Raw genomic sequence first — 23,200 nt, forward strand, 5'->3', positions numbered from 1 at the left:
CTCCATTATTACTAAAATCCATTAAATATTTTATTTTATAGGGAATTTTTTTTTATAATTTCTTGAAATCTATTCCATGGGAAAAGCTAGCTGAACAAAGTTAAATGAGTTTCTTTTTCTGAAAATATCCTCAGACTTTATGAGCTAATGAACTTCAGCAAATGTATTTGACCAGGAGCTAGCAGAGCAATCATCTATGGAAAGACTTGAGGAAATGAGAATCTGGCCTGTGACCATTTATTCTGAAGGCTTTGGGTGGAATTCTAGATTTCAAAAATACTCAGAAATGTTTTCATACATTGCTATCCGTTTTTTTATTTGTTTGTTTTCTTTTTTTCCCTCCTTTTGGACTTGCTCTCCATCAAGTTCAACAAATTAAGATTACCACTGGTTGCAGGAATTTTCCAATCCAAAACCAAGGCCCCGTGGTTAAAGTTATGTAGAGAGGGCAGAGACCACTGGGCTTGCGAAGTTCAGGAGATATTATGGACTATTTGCTTACATCATGTCCCTTCTACTGTTGGAAATTTCACAGCACTTTATAAGTTCTCATGTTAGTATATGTTTTCTGGCGTATTCACCCAAATCAATGCAAGTACACTTTAGCTGCATACGTTTCTTAATTTAGGAAAATACTGATATTACCATAACACTGTGCTCTACCAACAGTACAAATTCATATTATTGTTGCAATAACAAATAACATATCCAATGCTGAAGTTTTTAACTGAATTTATGATAGCATTCAGAGTAAGAGATATTTCAATTCTGACATAATGAAATTTCTGAAGTTTTACTTTGATTCCAAAAATTGAATGGAAGAGAAGTTAAAGTTAACTGATTTTCTAATTGAAAGATTGATAGACAAATGACATCATTTAATCGTGAAATTCTTCTGCTAATAGAGACAAATCAATATCAATAGCTTCATTTTGATACATGAACAAGAAAACTTGAAGTCCAAAATTTGATTTAGAGAGGGAGTCATCTGATCTACATAAAAATTTATGCTTAAAGAATATTTTAAATGTACTTATCTAAATATATTACAACAACGTTATGGCAACGGAAATAGAATGGTATAAGAAGAGTGGTGTCCACTCAACTTTTTCAGCGTTGATATTCTTAACATAGTTGCCATAATGTTTATCAGAATCTTAAAAACAAAATACAGGTATAAGGACTAGGGTTTCCAAAGATTCTTGAATTAAGCCAATTTTTATACCTGTGTAACTTTTACTGATTATATTTTCAGATTCAGATTCCTCCAAATTGGTCTTAATGAATTCATGGCATGTTAAGTCACACAGTTTACCTAGAAGGTTCTAAGTCTCACTAGTTTACTGAGTTACCTCTTAACTGACAAATCTTTCAGCCCATCATTAGATTCATTAACTACTTTATTCATTTTTGGAGCGATCTACTCACAGCCGAGGATCCATGCTCCATATTCGGAAAAGTCTCCAGGCTTCCTTCACGTATCTGCCTCATCCGCATTCTTAATTTTGTTACTCTTTATTTAAAATAATGAGCTTTAACAGCTGTTAAAGTCTGGCCTTTGGAAAGGTCAGCTAGTTGAAATAGCAAATTCCTGTTTTACTTTTATGACTACCTATGAAATATTATTTCAAATTATAATTATAATTTGAGAATTTGCAACCTTTACTTTTACAGTTAAGCCAAGCTAAACATAAAGTTTCTTGTCCAAAACCACACGGTAGGTTAATGTCAGGACCTGAGCTGCGTATGATAATGTTTTTGGCAGACGTTCCCCTGCAGCCTTCTACAAGCTCCTTTGTTTTAACAAACTTATCTGCTTTCCTGTTCTTATGTCCCCCTTAAAGTCATATTATTGCATTTTCCATGTAAATACATGACTCTTATGAGCATTATTTTAATGCAAATTGTTCAGAATTTTCATTTTTTTATATTTATTAATAATAAGGTGTTTAACACTTTATTTTTCGTATATTGTATTTCCTTACAGTTAATTTTTTGAAAGGGAATGTCTGGACCACATAACATCCACATTTTTAAGGCTTTAACATATATTATAATTATTGCCCTAAAGAATTTCACACAGTTGCCAGGAATTTTATACAAATATTTCAAGGTAAACTTGCTAGCTTTAGTTATTTTAATTTTCAGTGATCTTTGCTAATTTAACGTTTGAATAAAGCGAAGTCATTGTAATATTATCACACTCTTCTTTATTTCTAGTGAGATTGAACATGCTCTCATATTTATTAGAAATAGTAATGGTTTTTCCATTTTCTTCAATGACTTTTCTCTGTAGTATTGTCTTTTCATTTATTAGGTTGTTAGGATTTTCCTTATACTTTACCGTATTTCCCGCTATATTGCCACTGTTTGTTGTTTTTCTTTCACCCTAACCCTAATTGTACATATGAATATATAATTTCTTATTAGTCCTAAATCTAGAACTCCCTCTTTTCAAAAGTTACTAAATACTCACTTACCTACTACCGTGTAGTTCTCCTGGATTGTTTAAATTATTTCACTTTTCAAAACATAAAGGATTTTATTTAGAGGAAGTTGTGAGATAAAGGATATAACTCTTCTATTTTTCTTCCATAAAGTTAATTGCCCCAGATAATTTTATTGTTAAAAGATGCTTTATAGTAATAGACTTAAGGCAAACAGTTAAGAGGATTTGTAATGACTGGATATTGCTTCTGTATAGATTGTGTAGCCTCATAGTAAGAACAAAAGCAAAGACATCTACTTATACAGAGACTAATATCTTCAGAAAACTGATGGTGTCTTTTTTATCTTAATATATAATAAAATGCTTAATATAAGAGCATAAATGTTTGGTGAATAAATAAATGAAAAATGAGCAGTATTCTGTATAAATTCATTATGCTTCATTATTATATATTACTGAGAATTTCCTCATCCTTATTTTTAAGGACTTTATGATTTTGCTATTTTATTATACTTTTAAAAGTGTAAACTTTTTAAATTGGCATGTAGATTTCATACTGTCTAAACCTGCTGCCACACTGGAAGATGGCTTTTAGCCTCATGATCTTCTAGACCGAGGCCCCGCGGATGGACGGGGCTGGTCCCATGAGATGCTCGTGCTGGTTTGTCTCTTGAGGGCACCATGGAAGCTTCCGTCGTGATCGGTTACTCAGGCTGACCTTTCATCTTGACAAAGACACGGGTTATTAGTTTGAGCTTCAAGAGAAAGTTCTACAGCATTATCAGTTGAAAATCACCTTATCACTTCTATGGATGAAAAACAAAGAAATGGGAAATAGGTGTTTTTGCTGATTCACTGGCATGGACTTATGCTTTAAGTGAGTTTGTTTCTATTTCATGATAATGTAAAACCAGATACGCAAATTGATTTATTCATATATATGTTTAAAATGACTATTTCATGGGAACCAAAGTTATTTCAGGAAATTAAAGGATATATTGAATACTAAGCCTTTGATAAGTATGTTTTCATTTACTTTTTAATACTGGGATATAGGACTAACTCAATATGATTACCTTTTACCAGTTAAAAGAACAATTTCTTGGTTTGCATATAGACATGAGTTGCATTGACTTGCCTATGTTTTCTTTCCCTTTAGGCAGTACTTTGGAGGTATAAGTTTTCTCAGCTTAAAGGTTCTTCAGATGACGGCAAGAGCAAAATCAAATTTTTGTTTCAGAATCCAGATACTAAACAGATTGAAGCAAAGGTAAACTGAAACTCATCACAAAAACCACCTCTAGCTACATTAATGCCATTAAGAAAGAAAGGGGAAAAAATTTAGGAAACCCAAAAGTGCGAAAACACACGTTCTCTGTTTTTACCTTGGAATATACTGCATGGCCAAAAGAATAAATTCACTTAAAGATTTTAATGGCAAATTTTCACTGAAACGCATACCTTAAAATAAATTACACACAACAAGTTGCATTTCTTAGTTTTAATTCCCTATGAACTGTATTTGTGTCACACTAAAATAATATTCCGGGAACTAAAACAGTCCCTGTCTTGATGTTTTCACATTCTAAATAATAATTTAAAATATTCTGACTCTAGTTTATCATTATTTATTCCCTCTTCAGATATGAACGCAAATCCCTAAAGAAAAATATTTTTTTAATCAATTTATGTTTTCCCCATGTTATTCTATGTTAAATAAAATGAGTAAATGAATGATTTTTTTGCTTTGCTCCATGCAAATTTTCAGTATTCTGAAATTTATTAACTATGTTGTTTCAACTCATCAGAAAGTTTCACTACTTTTATGCTTATGAATGTATATTTGTAAATATTCAAACTCTGAGTGATTTCCTTTACCCTTCTGTGAAATTCACAACAACAGTCTTTGGGTTAGAATGAGTTATAAATATATTATTTCAGTGGGGAAGAAAGAATAAATAACAAATACCAAAGTGAAAAATCAATTCTATGGAAACGAAAACTGAGACATACATTTTCAACTCTGGATTAAAATCACCATAATTCTGTTACATTCCTATGTGTATTAAATCCAGGGGGAGTCTTGGCCTGACATTCAGAGCCTTCCGAGGACCGAGCCCACCCGACTCTCCCATCCGCGTCTCTTGCGGCCCTGCTCTGTGTCCAGACCAGAGGCCCTCATTCTCCCTTTAACAAGACGATGCCTTTCTGGCCTTATACATCTGCTTATGCTTTTGTCTGGATTTTTCTCCTTAGTCCCCTCAGCTCTTGATCTGACTCTCTCTACAAATACCCACCCCTGCCTTATGTTTGTCTCTGACTCCTGGGCTGCAGGCTGTTTAAGGGGGGCTGTGCAGGCGGCTCTTTTCTGCTGACTCTCTGTCCTCCTGCGTTTCTTTAAAGCTTCCCTGTTCCAAGTGGTCTTGCCTTATATTTGTCTCCCATCAGTGTGGACAGAGGCCAGGGTAACTTCACCCGCTCCGTCCATTTGCTTGTCTCCTAATTCTCACATCTACACCCCATCACAGCCCGTCCCTAAGCGCAGACCTTTCTACGGGGCTACAGCACCTCTGCTTTCCCCTCCGGCTGCCATGGGTGGATCGTGAACTCTGTGTCACCTACACCGCTCTTTAAACTGGTTCTTAGTGTTACTATAAACAGTGCATTACTATTGTCCCAAAGTATGTACCTTTAGCTTTTGGTGGATTTCCCAGTCTTTCACACACAGGACACATCCTAATACAGGTGAATGGTGTTAATGTTGTCAGCTCTATACTCTTCTGGCGAACGTGGAGTGTCAGCCACTAGTTGATAAGTTTGATTTGATAAGTTCCTTCTCTTCTGATATTTTCAGTGTGCTAACAAATCCTTAGTTGACAACATGAAGCAAAAAAGATAAATGCAGTGAAATGACTACTAACTGTAGTATTTAGGCTTCAGTTTAAGGTGGTGCATATTATACATGCACCTAATTATACTTCCTTCACTTTTCTAGTCATTAGTTGTCTGCCAGCTTCTAAATACGACTTTTTCTGTTTATAATGTTTTAAGCAATATTTCATAAACTCATTTAATAAGAAATCGTTTCAGAAGATATTTATTGAATGTTTTTCTTGAATTTAGAGGCAGTGATTTTTTGTTAAACATCTTTATTGGAGTATAGTTGCTTTACTGGTGTGTTAGTTTCTGCTGTATAACAAAGTGAATCAGCTACATGTATACATATATCAAGGCAGTGATTTTTAAATAGTGAAAAGAGTGGCAGTGATTTTTAAATAGTGAAAAGAGCAGTCTTAAAACCAGTGGGAGAATGTGACCATTGGTGAGTTGCCAAACTTCTTTAAAGTCACCATCTCCTTCTATAAAATGAGAGAGAGTAACACCTCCGTGGGTAACACAGAAAGCACCAAATTAAATATGGAGACTGTTTAACAAGTGACACTCGCCAGTCAGAACAGTGGCCAGCTGTATAGAATTGTTTAGCTGTACTGGTGTGTATCACCTCTGCAAATATCATAGAAATTATATTAGATTAAAACTAGTACAATTGCTAACTATGCTATAACCTTTATAACTGCAATTTGTGAGCAGTAGTCAAAAGGACCATCACAGGAGGAAAGCAAGGAGAATGCCAGCATGTATCACATCACAGGACTCATGGGACCATCTATCGTAAGCATGGCTTATGGTTGAAATTGATGTCATTTGAGAATTCAACGTTTTCTCTGTTTAGGGCAGCACTTTTTTTTTTTAATGAGAGAGTAGGCAACATGATACAGTGGAAAGAAAATTAGGATCAGGTAACCTTGAGTAAAAAAAAAATCTCATCTTTACCATTTCCTGGCTATATTCCCAGGGGCAATTCATCACCAAATTATGATTGCTACCTTGCAGGGAAAGTGTAAGGAATAAATACCCCTGGTACCTGGCATATGGAAGACACTCGATAAATCACTGATGAATGATTTCATCTTTAAAGAATGTAGCATAACAACTAAGGAAGTATTAAAAAAAATAGCAGTATTATTATTAGGAGAGAAGTTAGTAAAGGTGATTACTTAACATATATAGACTGTTTGTCCTTCCCACATTTAAGAAATTCAAGTTTATAACCATAACCCAAATTTGTGTCATTTTTCACATGCTTTGGACAGTTTCTGTGTTCTGTTCATTTCTATTAATTTTTAAAATTTTAATATGGGAAATTTGGCCTGTGTCCCCATCTCCAAGTCAGGGACAGGAGCTTCTCCTGTATATTATATAATATAACTCCTCTTAATTTATGTATGTTGTAACATTGGTGTCCACTCTGTGTGGTCATTGTTCTCTAGCGTGCCTTCTTCACTAGATCAAGAACTTGTAAGCACAAGGAGTGTGTCTTACAACATATAATCCTAAGGCTTAACCTGATGCTTGCCTGGGATCAGGCAAGTAATAACTGTCTGTGTTTCACTTTATTTAATATTTCCTGGTACATTATTGAGTCACTCTCCCCAGTCTCTTTTTCATTTAGGCAAACAAAATTAGGTAGTCATAATCTGAATGGATGGATGTTGGAAGATAGGAAGAAGTATTTGGAATTTACTTTGTGTAGCAGTGTGCTGAATCGTTTATTCTGATTAACTATTATTTCCTTTCGTTCATTTTTTAAAATCTTGGTTTTATTTATACTTTCCTTCAACATAAATAAAATGCTGTAGAAATATTTATTTTAAAACATGTTAGAAAAATGTCTTCTGGGAAAAGTAAACACAGTTACCAAGGCATCAGAAACAAACCTAAAGGCCATATGGACGTAAAAGTGTTTGTGAGCTCTCCAACTCACAGGAAGTTATAAAACTAGAAGATGTTCCGTGTACCCTTCGTCCAGTTTCCCCCAGTGCATAAACCTTATGTAACTATAGTATAATATAAAAAGCAGGAATTTTAACATTGATGCAATATGTGTATATTTCACGTCAGTTATAGCATGTGTAAATTTGTGCGCCCATATCCACAATCAAATACACAACCATCTTCCTCATGCTGCCCTTTAGGGGAGCATGTATAACACCCCTCACTCCCACCATTCCTAGTTCCTAGAAACCACTAATCTGTTTTTCATTTCTATAATTTTGTCATTTTGAGAATATTGTATAGATTAAACGTACACTATGTGAAATTCTGAGATTGACTTTTTTCATTGAGCATAATGCCCTATGTATGCATATTGATCGTTTGTTCCTTGTTATTGCTGAGTAGTTTTCCATGATATGGAATATGGAATATGGACCTCGTTTTGTTTAACCATTTATCTGTTGAGGGACATCTGACTGCAGTGTTTAGTTATTGCTGCTATGAATAATAGCGTACACGCTTCTATGTAGACGTGACATTTCATTTCTCTGGGATAAATGCCCAGGAGGGCAGTTGCTCAGTCATATGGAAAATGTTTATTTAGTTTTAAGGAAAACGCCAAATTGCTTTTCAAAGTAGTGGTCACATTTTACATTCCCACCAGCAATGTATGAGAAACCCAGTCTCTCTACATCCTCACCAGCATTTGGAATGATCGCTACTTTTTACTTTAGCAGTTCTCATCATAGTTTTAATTTGCATTTCCCTAATGGCTAGCAATGATGAATAACATTTTACATGACTATTTTCTCTCTATATATGTTCCCTTTGGTGAATGTCTTTTCCTGTTTTTTGCCTATTTTCAAATTGTATTTTGTGATTTGTTTTACTTAGAGTTTTATGAGTTATTATGTATTTTGTATATGAGGATTTGTTAGATGTGTTGTTTGCAAATATTTTCTTCCATTTTGTAATTTATCTTTCATCTTTTTAACAGGGTATCTTGCAGAGAAATTAAAAAATTTTTACAAACCCAATTTATCAGCTCTTTCTCTTAAAAATTATAATTTTGGTGTCATGTCAAAACTTCTTCAGCACATCACAGGTGCCAAAGGTTTTCTCCTATGCTACTTTCAAAATGTCTTATAAGCTTGCCATTTACAGTTAAATATATGACACATCTGAGTTCATTTTTTTTCTGTAAGTTGTGGGGTTTAGCTGACCTTCTCTGTTTTGCCTGTGGTTATCCAGTTACAACAGCATCATTTGTTGTAAAGACCATTCTTCTTCTATTGAATTATTTTAGCAGCTTCATCGAAAATTACTTGGTCCTACCTCTGTGGTGCTGTTTCTTGCATCTATCTCTTTGCCAGTATTATACATTCTTGGATACAGTAGCTATATAATAATCCTTGAAATGGATGATTCTGTCCACTTTACTGTTATTTTTCAGAATGCGTTAGCTGTTCTAGTTGCTTTGTATTTCCACAGACATTTTACAATTACCTTCTCTATATCTATGAATAATGTCACTGCCCCTTCGGTAGGGATGGCATAACCTATATATCAATTTCAGGAGAATTGACATCTTTACTATGTTGATTACTTAAAGCAATGAAAACAGAATATTTTTCTATTTTTTGACCTTTTGATTTATTTCTTCAGTATTGTGTAGTTTTCATCATATAAATCCTATGCATGTTTTGTTAGATTGGCATTTAGGTAAATCATTTCTTCTTTTTTTGAGGGAATATAAATGATATTTTGAAACTTTTATTTTTCAAATATCAATGCTACTATGTAGCAATATAATTAACGTTTATATATTTACATTGCATCCTGAATCCTGTATATATATATATATATATATATATATATATATATATATACGCGCACACACACACACACGTATATATATATGTGCACTTAGTTCTAGGTCTTTTGTTTCTATTTTTGATTTTTAAAATTCTTTGCATTTATTTACACAGATTATTAAGACATGTGCAAATCAGGATAGATATGTTCCTTTTTTCAGACCCGTATCACATTACAATCTTTTTCTTGCCTTTTTTTTTTTTTTTTTAATTTTATTTATTTATTTATTTATTCATGGCTGTGTTGGGTCTTCACTTCTGTGCGAGGGCTTTCCCCAATTCCGGCAAGTGGGGGCCACTCTTCATCGCGGTGCGCGGGCCTCTCACTATCGCGGCCTCTCTTGTTGCGGAGCACAAGCTCCAGACGCGCAGGCTCAGTAGTTGTGGCTCACGGGCCTAGTTGCTCCGCGGCATGTGGGATCTTCCCAGACCAGGGCTCGAACCCGTGTCGCCTGCGTTGGCAGGCAGATTCTCAACCACTGCGCTACCAGGGAAGCCCCTTTCTTGACTATTTTGTTGCCTACAAATTTAAATACCATATTGAATACCAGTGGTGAGTGCAGACATTCTTCATTTGTTCCTTATTTTAGGGGAAAGTCATTTAGCTTTTCACCATTAAGTATGATGTTAAATTTAGCGGTCTAATAGAAATTTTTTTCTCAGGTTGAGTTAGGTCCCCTCTATCTCCATTTTTCTGAAAGTTTTTACTATGAATGGGTATCAATTAATATCACAATGTCAGTTTTCTTGCTTAGCTTGTTAATGTAGTGGTTTATGTTCATTGATTTTCAAATACTGACCCTGTCTTACATTTCAGGAATAAACCCTACATAATGATGTGGAATTTTTATATATATTGCTGAATTTTATTTGTCAAAATTTTAAGTATTTTTGCTTTCACATCTATGAGAGATTTGGTCTGTAGGTTCTTTTGTTGTTGTTTTATGCTTATTTTATTTTGCTTTGTTTGGTACTGTCTTTGCCTGGTTTTGGTATTGGGACAAACTGTCTTTATAAAATGAGTTGAAAATGTTCCTCCTCTTTTACTTTCTGGAAGATATTGTATACTATTTTTGTTGATCCTTTCTTTTTTTTTTTAACATCTTTATTGGAGTATAATTGCTTTACAATGGTGTGTTAGTTTCTGCTTCATAACAAAGTGAATCAGTTATACATATACATATGTTCCCATATCTCTTCCCTCCTGCGTCTCCCTCCCTCCCACCCTCCCTACCCCACCCCTCTAGGTGGTCACAAAGCACCGAGCTGATCTCCCTGTGCTATGCAGCTGCTTCCCACTAGCTATCTATTTTACATTTGGTAGTGTATATATGTCCATGCCACTCTCTCACTTTGTCCCAGCTTACCCTTCCCCCTCCCCATATCCTCAAGTCCATTCTCTAGTAGGTCTGTGTCTTTATTCCCGTCTTGCCACTAGGTTCTTCATGACCTTTTTTTTTTTTTTTTCTTAGATTCCATATATATGTGTTAGCATACAGTATTTCTTTTTCTCTTTCTGACTTACTTCACTCTGTATGACAGACTCTAGGTCCATCTGCCTCACTACAAATAACTCAATTTTGTTTCTTTTTATGGCTGAGTAATATTCCATTGTATATATGTGCCACATCTTCTTTATCCATTCATCTGTTGATGGACACTTAGGTTGCTTCCATGTCCTGGCTATTGTAAATAGAGCTGCAATGAACATTTTGGTACTTGACTCTTTTTGAATTCTGGTTTTCTCAGGGTATATGCCCAGTAGTGGGATTGCTGGGTCGTACAGTAGTTCTATTTTTAGTTTCTTAAGGAACCTCCATAGTGTTCTCCATAGTGGCTGTATCAATTTATTCCCACCAACAGTGCAAGAGTGTTCCCTTTTCTCCACACCCTCTCCAGCATTTATTGTTTCTAGATTTTTTGATGATGGCCATTCTGACCGATGTGAGATGATATCTCATTGTAGTTTTGATTTGCATTTCTCTAATAATTAATGATGTTGAGCATTCTTTCATGTGTTTGTTGGCAATCTGTATATCTTCTTTGGAGAAATGTCTAACTCAAAATGGATTAAAGACCTAAATGTAAGGCCAGACACTATCAAACTCTTAGAGGAAAACATAGGCAGAACACTCTATGACATAAATCACAGCAAGATCCTTTTTGACCCACCTCCTAGAGAAATGGAAATAAAAACAAAAATAAACAAATGGGACCTAATGAAACTTAAAAGCTTTTGCACAGCAAAGGAAACCATAAACAAGACCAAAATATTTGCAAATGAAGCAGAATGGGAGAAAATATTTGCAAATGAAGCAACTGACAAAGGATTAATCTCCAAAATTTACAAGCAGCTCATGCAGCTCAATATCAAAAAAACAAACAACCCAATCCAAAAATGGGCAGAAGACCCAAATAGACATTTCTCCAAAGAAGATATACAGATTGTTGATTCTTTCTTAAAGGTTTAGTAGAGCTCTCTAGTGGAACCATCTGGGCCAGGAGATTTCATTTTGGGGATTTTTAAAAATTATGAATTTAACTTACTTAGTAAATAACTATTCAAATTATCTATTCTTATCAGATGATTTGTGGTAATTTTTACTTTGCAAGGTCTTCATTAATTTCATCTAAGTTGTCAAATTTGTGTGTGTAGACTTTTCCATAGTATTTCCTTATTGTCACTTTGAAGTCTGCAGATTCTGTAATGACACCCCTGAGTCATTCCTGATACTAATAATTGATGCATTCTCTCTCTTTTTCTGTCAGGCTTGCTAGAGACTATTCAAAGAACCAGGATTACTTTCTCATTTATTTTCTCTATTGAGTTCTGTGATCAATTTAATGAATTCTGCTCTTATCTTTCTTATTTACTTCTTGTTAGTTGCTTTGGATTTATATTGCTCTTCTTTTTCTGATTTCACACGGTGGGATTTTAAAATTGTTAACTTGAAACTTCCTTGTTTCTAACATAAACATTTAATTCTATAATTTCCTTCTTAGAACTGCATTCACTGCATTCCACAAATTTTGATATATTGTATTTCTGTTTTCATTCAATTCAATGTGTTTTTAATTTCCCTCAAGGCTTCCTCTTTGACAGGTGGATTTTCTTTTTAGAAGTGTGATGTCTATGTTCTAAGTATCTGGGGATTTTTGTTATATTTATAGAATTGATTACTAGTCTGATACAGTTAGTCAGAGAACATACTCCATATGATTTCACTTTTTTTTTCTTTTTCTTACAGTCCAAGATATGACCTTATCTCAAATACTATACTTGTATAAGACAAAATAGTCTTTAAAACAAAAATTTTCCAAAGATAGAGAAGGGCATTATATAATGAAAAAAAGGGTCAATTCAACAAAAAGTTATAACAATTGTAAATATATATGCATCCAACATCAGAGCACCTAATATATAAAAATATTGACAGATATGAAGGGAAAAATTGACAGAAACACAACAATAGTAGGAGACTTCAATATCCCACTTTCAGTAAATCTAAGAATTGTATTTTTTGAAAAGAAAAATAAAATTTAAAAACTCTTAGATAAAGAAAAAAGAGATATACTCAAATAAATAAATTCAGAAATGAAAGAGGAGACATTACAATGGATAACACAGAAATAAAAAAGGATACACCAACAAATTGGATAACCAGGAAGAAACTGATAAATTCCTAGAGACATAAAAACTAAATACTGAATCAAGAAGAAATAGAAAGTCTGAACAGAATAATAACAAACAAGGATTACAAATAGTAAACAAAACTTTCCAAAAAGAAAAGCCCAGGACCGAAAGGCTGCATAGGTCAACTCTAAAAAACATTCAAATAAGAGTTAATACCAAACTTTCTTAAACCCTTCTAAAATATATAAAACACTCCTAAAATGAAGTTATGAAGCCAGCATCACCCTGATTCCAAATCCAAACAAGGACAGCATTAGAAAAGAAAACTACAGGCCAGTATCCCTGATGAACACTGATACAAAAATCCTTGGTGAAATACTAGCAAGTCAAATTTGAAAGCATATTAAAAGAATTATGTAACATATCCAACTGGAATTTATGCCCGGGATATAAGTATGGTTCAACATACAAAAATCAATCAATGTGATACACCACATTAACAGAATAAAAGATTAAAAAAAATATTTCAATAAATTCAGAAAAGCATTTGATAAAATTCAACATCCTTTCATGATAAGAAGTCTCAACAAAATAGGTACAGAAGAAACATCCCTCAACACAATAAGGCTATATTTGAAAAACCCACAACTAACATCATAATCAATAGGGAAAAACTGAAACTGTTTCTTCTAAGACCTGGAACAAGGCAAGGATGCCCACTCATGTCACTACTATTCAACATAGTATTGAAAGTGCTAGCCAGAGCAATTAGGCAAGAAAAGGAAATAAAAGGCATCCAAATTGGAAAGAAAGAAGTAAAATTATTTCTGTTTGCAGATGACATTATCATATATATATATTCAAAAAACCTAAAGACACCATAAAAATTGTTATAACTAATAATACTAATAATAATAATAAACAAATTTTACAAAGTCACAGGATACAAAATTGACAAATAAAAGTCAGTGGCATCGCTATGCACTAACAAGGAACTATCTGAAAGGGAAATTAAGAAAACGATCCCATGCACAATAGCAACAAAAAAGAATAAATTACTTAGGAATTAACTTTAAAAGGTGAAAGACTTGTACAATGAAATTTATAAAACATTGATGAAGGAAATTTTAAAAGGCACAAATAAATGGAAAGACAGCCCATGTTCATGAAATGGAAGAATTAATATTGCTAAAATATCCACATTACACAAGGTGATCTATAGATTCAATGAAATACCTATCAATCATAACGATAATTTTTCCAGAAGTAGAAAATATTCTAAATTCAGATGGAATTGCAAAAGACCCCAAATAGCTAAAGCAATCTTGAGCAAGAAGAACAAAGCTGGAGGCATCACACTTCCTAACTTCAAATTGTATTACAAAGCTATAGTAATCAAAACAGTATGGTACAGGTATAAAGATAGACATATAGACCAATGGAACAGAATAGAGATTCCAGAAATAAATCCACACATTTATGGTCAACTGATCATTGACAAAGGTTCCAAGAACACACAATGAGAGGACAGTCTCTGTAAAAAAATGATGCTGGAAAAACTGGACAGCTACATGCAAAAGAAGGAAATTGGACCACTATCTCACACCATACATAAAAATCAACTTAAAATGGATTAAAGACTTAAATATAATACCTGATACCATGAAACTCCTAGGAGAAAACGTAGGGAAAAAACTTCTTGACATTGGTCTTGCCAATAATATTTTGGATATGACTCCAAAAGAATAAGCAACAAAAGCCAAAGTGGGCAAGTGGTACTATATTAAATTAAAAAGCTTTGCACAGCAAAGAAAATAATTTTAAAAAAATAAAAATAAAAAGGCACTCTACAGAATGGGAAAAATTATTATTTGCAAGCCATATATCCAATAATGAGTTAATTTCCAAAATATATAAGGAACTCATACATCTCAATACCAAAATTACAAATAACTCAGTTAAAAATGAGCAAAGGGTCTAAGAGACACTTCTCAAAAAAAAAAAAGAAACTTAAATAACTAACAAATATACGAGAAGTTGCTCAATGTTTCTAGTTCTCAGGGAAATGCAAATCAAAACCACAATGAGATATCACCTTACACCAATTAGGGCAACTATTATCAAAAGGACAAAGGATAACAATGTTGGCAAGGATGTGAAGAAGGGAACCCTTGTGTACTGCTAGCGGGAATGTAAATTGGTACAACTCTTATGGAAAACAGTATGAATATTCCTCAAAATAATTAAATAGGATTGCCACATTATCCAGCAATTCTACTTCTGGGTATATTTCCAAATAAAATGAAATCTGTGTCTTGAAAATATATCTGCACCCCCATGTTCATTACAGCACTATTCACAATAATCAAGACATGGCAAAAACCCTAAATGTCCTTTAATAGATGAATGGATAAAGAAAATAGATCAGATAGATGGATAGATACATAGATACATGGATACATAGATACATAGGGATAGAGGTATATGCATACACATAAAATGTAATATTATTCAACCTTACAGAAAGAGGACATCTTGTTATTTGTGACATGGGTGGAGCTGGAGTATATTATGCTAAGCAAAATAAGCAAGACACAGAAAGAGAAATACTGCGTGATCTCACTTACGTGTAGCATCTGAAATAGTCACGTTCAGAAGCAGAGAGTAGAATGGTGGTTGCCAGGGGCTCAGGGGGAGGGGGAGGGAAATGGAGTGATGTTCGTCCAAGGGAACAAAGCTTCAGTTAGATAAGATTAATAGAGAGCTAACATATAATGTGATGATTGTAAGTAACAATATTGAATACTTGAAATTTGCAGCGAGGATAGATAGTAAATAAACCACCCCCAACACACACTATAGTAGTTATAGAGGTGATGGTATGTAAATTAGCCTGACTGTGGTACACTTTTTGCAATGTATACATATATCAGAACATCAAGTCATGCACCTTAAATACATAGTGTTATATGTCTAAAATATCATAATAAAGCTTTACAAAAGAAAACTTGAGCCAATGTTTTAAATACGGACACTGTTGCAGTGTTTCTTTTCTTTTAAAAATGATTTTAAAAGTGATAAAATGATTTAGCAAATGGACTCAGATCTTGCTATTTGTGATAAGTAGACAACTTTAAATAAAACACGCTCTAATAGTACATTAATACATTCCCGGTTACAAGGCAAATACATTACAACCAGAGTTTATTTAACCAGAGATATTGTTTGTTTGGGGAATATGAGTGTTTGAGTTGCCATATGTATTACAAGATTAAAAGTTCTAAGTAGTGTTTAAATTTTTGGTTGTGAAAAGTCTCAGAAATACTGAAAAAAGACGGGAGTTGGGGAAACATACTTTGTTTTTTGTTTTTGTTGTTTTATGGCTATAGAAGGACAATGTTATAATACAAAACCTGTTATATATTTTTTCTCTGAAAGTAGAAATTCATAAATTCTCACTTCGTTACTCAGAAAGCTTAATAAATTTCCCATCTGTTTTCCAAAGCCTCATTAAACTTCCCAGAATTTTCCTAGTAGAACAGGGGAATGGTTCCCAATTGAAATCATGCGTAATATTGTAGTTATTTGACAATTTATTAAAAAGCTCATTTTACTGTATTGGGTACTTTTTAAAAAGTGCTTAATTTATGTTGTTAGCATAGGTACTAGTACATCAAGTATTACTACCATATACTCATAGTTGTCCATAACTAAATTTTCCAGGTAAAAAATACATTTTTTGTTTGGTAGTTTTAGCATTTATTATCTTTAGGTATATCTATTTTTAAATTGTAATTTGATAATATGGCTAGACGATCCCCTGACTTCAAAACAGGCTGCCTTCTAAAAGCATTGTTGTCGCTTTATTCATTGAAATTCATGACCATTCCCCCCATGAAAACACTGTTATAATATTTCCTAAACTAGTGTGTACAGCATATTAATCCTAAATTACTGGATTTGAGGTCTGGCAGCCGAGGCAGTACTTTTTGTACAATAAGAGAAGGAAAAAGAAAATTGATTTTTTATTTAGTGGAACCGTGCAGAGTTTGGAAACATTTCTGAATAGACTTCTTCCCCAAAACCCTTTCCTGCCCCCAATCTCCATGGCCTCAGAGACTTCAAGCTGCCGTAAGAGACCTTCTCGCACAATATAAGGTTTAGTAAGACTTAAATCAGAAATTGAGGATTGAGTTCCAGTAATGCTACTTTCCAGCTATTCTCTATAAATCTTCATTTTCTCATTATAAATTGTGGCTAAGTGTCTGCCTAAAAGGGTTGCCCTTGGGACAGTATGTTCCCTGGCTTGAAGGTAAAGACTGAATATATAACACAGTGAATGGAACATTTTGTATGCTCAGTAAGTGTCTGTCAAAGATCCCACTGAAGAATTCATGATGTGCTGAAATTTGCCTTTTGGAAGAAAATAGCCAGTCGTCTAAGCAAATTCCTATTTGGCATTTGAGGTCTCATAAATTAGGACATTTAATATTCACAAAACTGGGCAGGTATTGAGGATGAAGGCTCTCCCTCTGCATAAAAGATGAAGGATCAGCTTCCTACCTATCCTGCTTTTCACAATTTCTGACTCTTTTTGGCATCTGGAACCAAAGGTTTTCAAAAACGCCGAGACCTTTCTGCTTTCACTGCAAACTCTCCAGAGCCCCAGCTGTTTAGATTATGGGGAAGAAAAATGAGGACAGGGCAGGCTCCTGCTTGGTAATGCAGGTCCTTCATCAATCCTGTTTGGTGGTGCCTCATAGTATAGAAGAAACTGGAGCAGCTGGAAATAAATCGGGGAAATTAGTAATTGTGTGTGTATGTCTGTGTGTGTGTCTGTGTGAGTTATATACCACTTATTTCATCTAAAATTTTATTTCAAACAATTGGATTAGGAAAAGTAATATGTGATAAAGGAGAACTCTGGACAGGATATTCCTCTACCTTTAAAAGAGCGCCTAAACACCTGGGAATCATGAGGGTTCTGAATCATGTTTATTTCTCACTGAGAAGGTTTTTTCTCCTTGTACATAATTTATTTTTCAAGCCTCTTATATTCTCCATAGGGATATTGACTTTTATTTACCCATGTGTGTTAAGAATCCAAATTATTCTCTAACTTGGTAAACTAGAAAACTTAAACTGGCATTTTTTAGGTAAAACAAATATATTAACCACCTCCAAAACAAGTAGCTGTTAAAGGGAACATGTCCATGGTATGATGCATTTTTCTTCCTTTTTGCCAAAAGTCACCATTTATCTATAGAAGAAATGTAATTGTATTTTTATTTAATATAAGTAAAAACATTTTGAAAATCAGAATTTTAAAAATAAAGATACACTTGAAAGCATTTTCCAAGGAGGTAAAGTAACTCAAAATAATCAGGTCTGGTGTTATCATCTCGTAATAAAAAAAAAAGCAAAATTACAAAAAGCATGAAAGCATTTGAAAGTGGAAAAAAGTAAACTGAATTTTGACCTGAAAAATTAACTATTTGATTATGAAAACAGTAATTATTGGATCTATCTGGAAGCTCCCTGGGAAAGCCCATATTTGCAGTGCTTGTCATTACTTGACGTGACTAAGAACTTGTTCATTGGGAAAACCCATCCCGAGGTATGTGTTGAAAACAGTTAGCAGCAATTTTTGTAAGACTACAGCGAACTGAGTTGGTGATTCCGGTTGTAACAGGTGTGAGGTGGTGTCTCACTGTGGGCTTCATTTTCATCTCTCTGATGATGACTGAGGCTGATCATCTTTTCATGTACGTGCTGGCCATCTACGTGTCTTCTTTGAAAAAATGTCTATTCATATCTTCTGCTCATTCTTTAATCAGGTTGTTTTTTTGCTGTTGAGTTATATGAATTTTTATACGTTTTGGATAGTAAGCCCTTATCAGATAAATGATTTGAAAGTCCTTCTTTCAGATGCTCAGCCAAAGATCTTGGAATCATCCTTGACTCAATTTTACTTTCAATCCCACACATTTTTTAACTGAAAACTTCACAACTTCCCTTCTTTCAATCTTATTCCCAAAGAGTTTATTATCAACAGTGTGACCAGAATTATCATTTTAATACTCAATACCAATTCTTGTCACTCTGTGCTGAAAAATCTCCAGTGGTTTTCCATGTCAATCAGAGTAAAGCTCATAAAGGGCTCGTATGCACTACAGTTTCTGGCCTGAGTTACATCTTTGACCTCATTTCCTATTAATTACTCCATAATTCACTCCATCCCAGAGCTGAAAGTCCCTGGCTTTCCTCAAGCTCTCCTAGAATGTCTCCATCTCAGGGCCTTTGAAATTGACTTCTGCCGGGAATGTTTCTCTCACAAATAGCCAGATGGTTTACTCCTTTGTCCTGTTAAGTTTCACCTCCAGGACAATATGGATTTCCTTGTCCTGCATGCCCTCCCACACTCTGCTCTCTTCCATGCTTTATTTTCTTGAGTATACTTATTATTATATTCAGAAATATTATATTTAACTTGTTTATGCCCTTATATGTTGTGTCCTGCCACAAGAATGTAACTCCCATTAGACCGTTTTTTCTGTCTGTTCTGCTCACTACTTTATCTTTTCACCAAGAAAAAGACTAGATTCATAGTAACCACTCAATAATATTCATTGAATGGATGAATGATTAAATTTTGAGAAGAATTATGTTTAGTGAGATTCATGGGGTTCAGAAGAGCTCTATTACAAGGAGATGGTAAATAGCTTGGTGGACGTCACCTGTGGATGCTCAGTAGATAGGTAAATTCCGTAGGTCAGAATTTACATTAGAAATGAGGGAAAGAGTGTTACTAGTGTATACAGAAATGCAAATCGAAGCCTTAGGAGTGGATGTGATGACCAAAGGTGACTACTGAGCCCGAGGGAAGATGAGTTGACTCTGGAATCAAGGACCAAACTTGAACGCATCTCTGCCTCTTGTTTTATCTTCTAATTACCTATCATTTCCTGCTTACCCACATCCAAAAAAAGGCGTAAAAATTTTAAAGTGCCAGTCTGCATCAAATAATTGACATATACTTGACAAGGTATGAATCACTGAAAATATTAATCATCCCCAAAATATCTATATATTTAGACTATTTGTTTTTTGACAAGCAAGATATAATCTCCAATTTAATAAAGTATGGCAAAATTATTTTTGAGAAAAAGTTGTTATATTTTTGCCTAGTTGCAACATTCAACATTCTCCCCTTCACCAAGAGTAAATTGTATGTTTTTTATTGTTTTGTTTTTTAATAATATACAAGCATATCTCATGCTTTCCAAAACTTTCCCATCCTTTTTACAGCTAGTGGATTTTTAGGGGTTGACACTGAACGTATTCAAAATCTGCACATGAAATAAGCTGGCTGCACAAAGAATGAAGGTGTGAATTTTGGGGTTGAATTAAGGCCAGAGGAAACCTGCTAGGTGACCAATAACACATCGCGGTGACATGAAGCAGGTTGCTAAAAATACGGCTCCTGAAATCATAATGACTGAGTAAAATCATTTTGAGGTGGAATCATTTTAGGAATTTAAAATAGTTAAACCAGATCTTTGCTGTTTTAACATTTGCCATAGGAAAATTACTAAGATATTCTGAAGTTTTGGAGGGAATCACTTTGACAGCATAGCTATTTCATCTACATTGTACCGAACTATGAATCTATATTGTGGCCTATTGTCCTCCTATTACATATCTGAGAAAGTACTCCTGAAGTGAACTATTTTATTTAAATAGTTCCTTGGTACATGACAGATATTACAATATGTCCTAAGTGAATGAATACTTTATATTATTTTCCATTGCCACATACCATGAATTGAAAACACCATCAGCAATGTGCCTATTAATTGCAATTCTGCATCCTTTATTACTAATATGTATTGATATAGCATCAGTTTCGTCAACAATTCCATATGGTTTACTATGCTCTAGTTATCCTCTTTGTGACAAGTTTATCAAATAGACCTCATCAAGCACATATTTTTATTTTTCTTCTCTCAATCCTTTTGGAATTAGATCATTTTTATGGGACTATTGATGGGTTTTCATAAAAATACTTGTGACGTCAGCTTTCAAAACCTATCCTGAGCACCAACTCATGATTTTACAGCTAATCTGATATGATTTGTGGTTTGAAGTAACTTCTTTCTATTTTCATTTCAATATATATCATTTGGTGCTACTGGTTGGTGCTACATTTCCTTAAGTACCCAAATGGGAAATATATTTCCAAAAATCCAAACAGTTAGTGGGCCCTGGCTAACTTTTTTTTAACAACCAAGTATGATAATCAGAATTACTTAAATTTAAAATGAATGCATTCATTATATTTTGGAAGTGAACCATTTGGCTTCTAGTGCCTTAAACATTCATATCCCCTTGCTCTCAGTATTTCATAGTCAATGTCCTATGACAAACAGCAACTTATTCTAGATAGTAGTGAAGAATACTTTTTAATCATTCCAGTCCGAAGTTTTCATTTGAATTGTGTGTAAAGTGAGAAAAATACTTTTAAACCTGCTGTTTCTCTTTACTCACACTATGTCAAAAGTAGAATTTTAATCTGGCCAAATATATTTCTATGCAGCATTTATCAATATTGAAAAGACTCTCATGGGTGATAAGAATGCTTAGTTCTTCTGACTCTCGGGCCACCATATTTTGAAGTAAATTGGCAATGCATTTGAAAGTAACATATTGAACAAAAATGCCTACCATTTCCATAAGTTAGATATCATTGGTTCTAGTTAAGTTTATTGCACTTGAAAGAAAAGCTCTAGCTATTATCTAGTTGTGTAGTTTTTATTTTCAGGAAACTGGTTTTTATTTTATGTGACCCATCTCTCTTGCCCTTTCAGGAGCTAGAATTTTCGAACCTATTTGCTGTTCTTCACTGCATTCACTCTTTCTTTGCTGCCAAGGTGGCTTGTTTGGACCCTCTCTTCTTAGGCAGTCAGGCCACTGCTTCCGCCACTCCCAGCTCCGGCATGATGAGCAAAGCCAAGTACATGACCTGACAGCCTGAGCTTGGCATCCCTCTTACCTTGACTTATAAACAGAACAGTCATACTCGTCGCTATAGACACTGGAGAAGCAATCACATCATCAAGTCAACAGTGAAGCCAAGTTGAAATTTCAGCAGAAAAGAAGAAGCTCATACGGATCTCAGAAGCATTTCTGTTTGGAAGGCCTCTGGGAATCATCCTGAATGAACAGGATAGCTTGCTCTCTGTCGGTGGGTCGGTGCCAGTATGTTGCTTTCATCAGAAGAGAAGAGGAAAGAATGAATGACTGGAGTATGTAAATAATATAAAAAATTGTAAGCTACCTATAAATAAAAATACCCATTAAATGGTCATTTCTGTATTTTAGATTATTTGGTATGACAAATACGTGATGGGCCTGGTCAGGAACAAATGCCCCATCGTTGTATCAGGAACAACGGAAAGGAGACAGTTGCACAGAGACCAGCAGGCAAAACCCTCGTCCAAGAAGAAAGCACTTTAACTCACTGGTGTGGATTTCTCCTTGTACCCTCATCCCATGATTTGACACTGGCACTCCAATTTTGTTTATCTTATTGTAGAATACTGCTGAGAATTGCAAAAGGATCATTACATGTTACCTATGGTAGACACAATGTGAAACAGACTATTTCTTCCTTGGGTCACTGACACTGAGTGTTTTATTTGCAGCCAGTGTCATTCAAAGATCCCAAAATGTGTTAACTTTAATGATGAATGAAGGAAACATCCATGGACCTCTTGTTCTTTCCTTCATTTAAGGAGATTCATATTTTACCTGGGATTTATTATTAAATTAAAATTTCATGAATTTTCAGTGACCCCCAAAAACTTTTGTAGAGAAAATAATATCAACCCATGTGGTGTAAGAAACAGTTCTCTGTAATTCTGACCCTACCCGTTAATGCTGAACCTCAGTGTCCCCAGGAAGCATTCTCAAAGCTATGACTTATGTTGGGTGAATGACATCTTTCCATTTTAGTTAGAGTTTATGAGAGAATGAGGTGAGAGATGAAAATAAAATTTAAAATTTCTGACTTATCATGTCATGAAAAGTCATTATGTAATGCCAAACGGTTTGAGTTATTTTAGGCATCTTGTCTTAGGAATGTAAGTGTGAAGAGATTGGAAATTTGAAAGCCCTGAAGTTGTGTGCACACAACTGGGATCCCAGGTGTTACATAACTATTTGTATAACGTTTTCTTTCCTTCAAAGCAGCTGTACTGAAATCTGCTTTTAAACAACCACCTCCCCATTAAGAAAAAAATTGCTTTTTTTAATACACATGTTCCCAACTAAATCAAACATTGGATCCTTCCTTGTGAAAATGACCAAGCATCTAATAAGGTGGATTGATTTTTTTTTTTTTACTAA

General features: G+C 34.3%; 1 protein-coding gene across 4 annotated transcripts in view; it reads left to right on the plus strand.

The window, feature by feature from the left end:
* SNTG1 (syntrophin gamma 1) overlaps positions 1-22,138 on the plus strand; it is a 480,938-nt gene extending 458,800 nt beyond the window's left edge. For 3 of the 4 annotated variants that reach the window (XM_061171420.1, XM_061171419.1, XM_061171422.1), the window contains 2 exons: positions 3,609-3,719; positions 21,661-22,138. In XM_061171420.1, coding sequence (XP_061027403.1) covers positions 3,609-3,719; positions 21,661-21,819 — 270 coding nt within the window. In that variant the 3' untranslated portion in view covers positions 21,820-22,138. The remainder of the gene's footprint in view (positions 1-3,608; positions 3,720-21,660) is intronic. The other variant, XM_061171421.1, reaches the window with a different exon arrangement.
* The last annotated feature ends 1,062 nt before the right edge of the window (positions 22,139-23,200 follow it).

Source organism: Eubalaena glacialis, chromosome 17 (genome assembly GCF_028564815.1).
Source record: "Eubalaena glacialis isolate mEubGla1 chromosome 17, mEubGla1.1.hap2.+ XY, whole genome shotgun sequence".
Lineage (NCBI taxonomy): Eukaryota > Metazoa > Chordata > Mammalia > Artiodactyla > Balaenidae > Eubalaena > Eubalaena glacialis.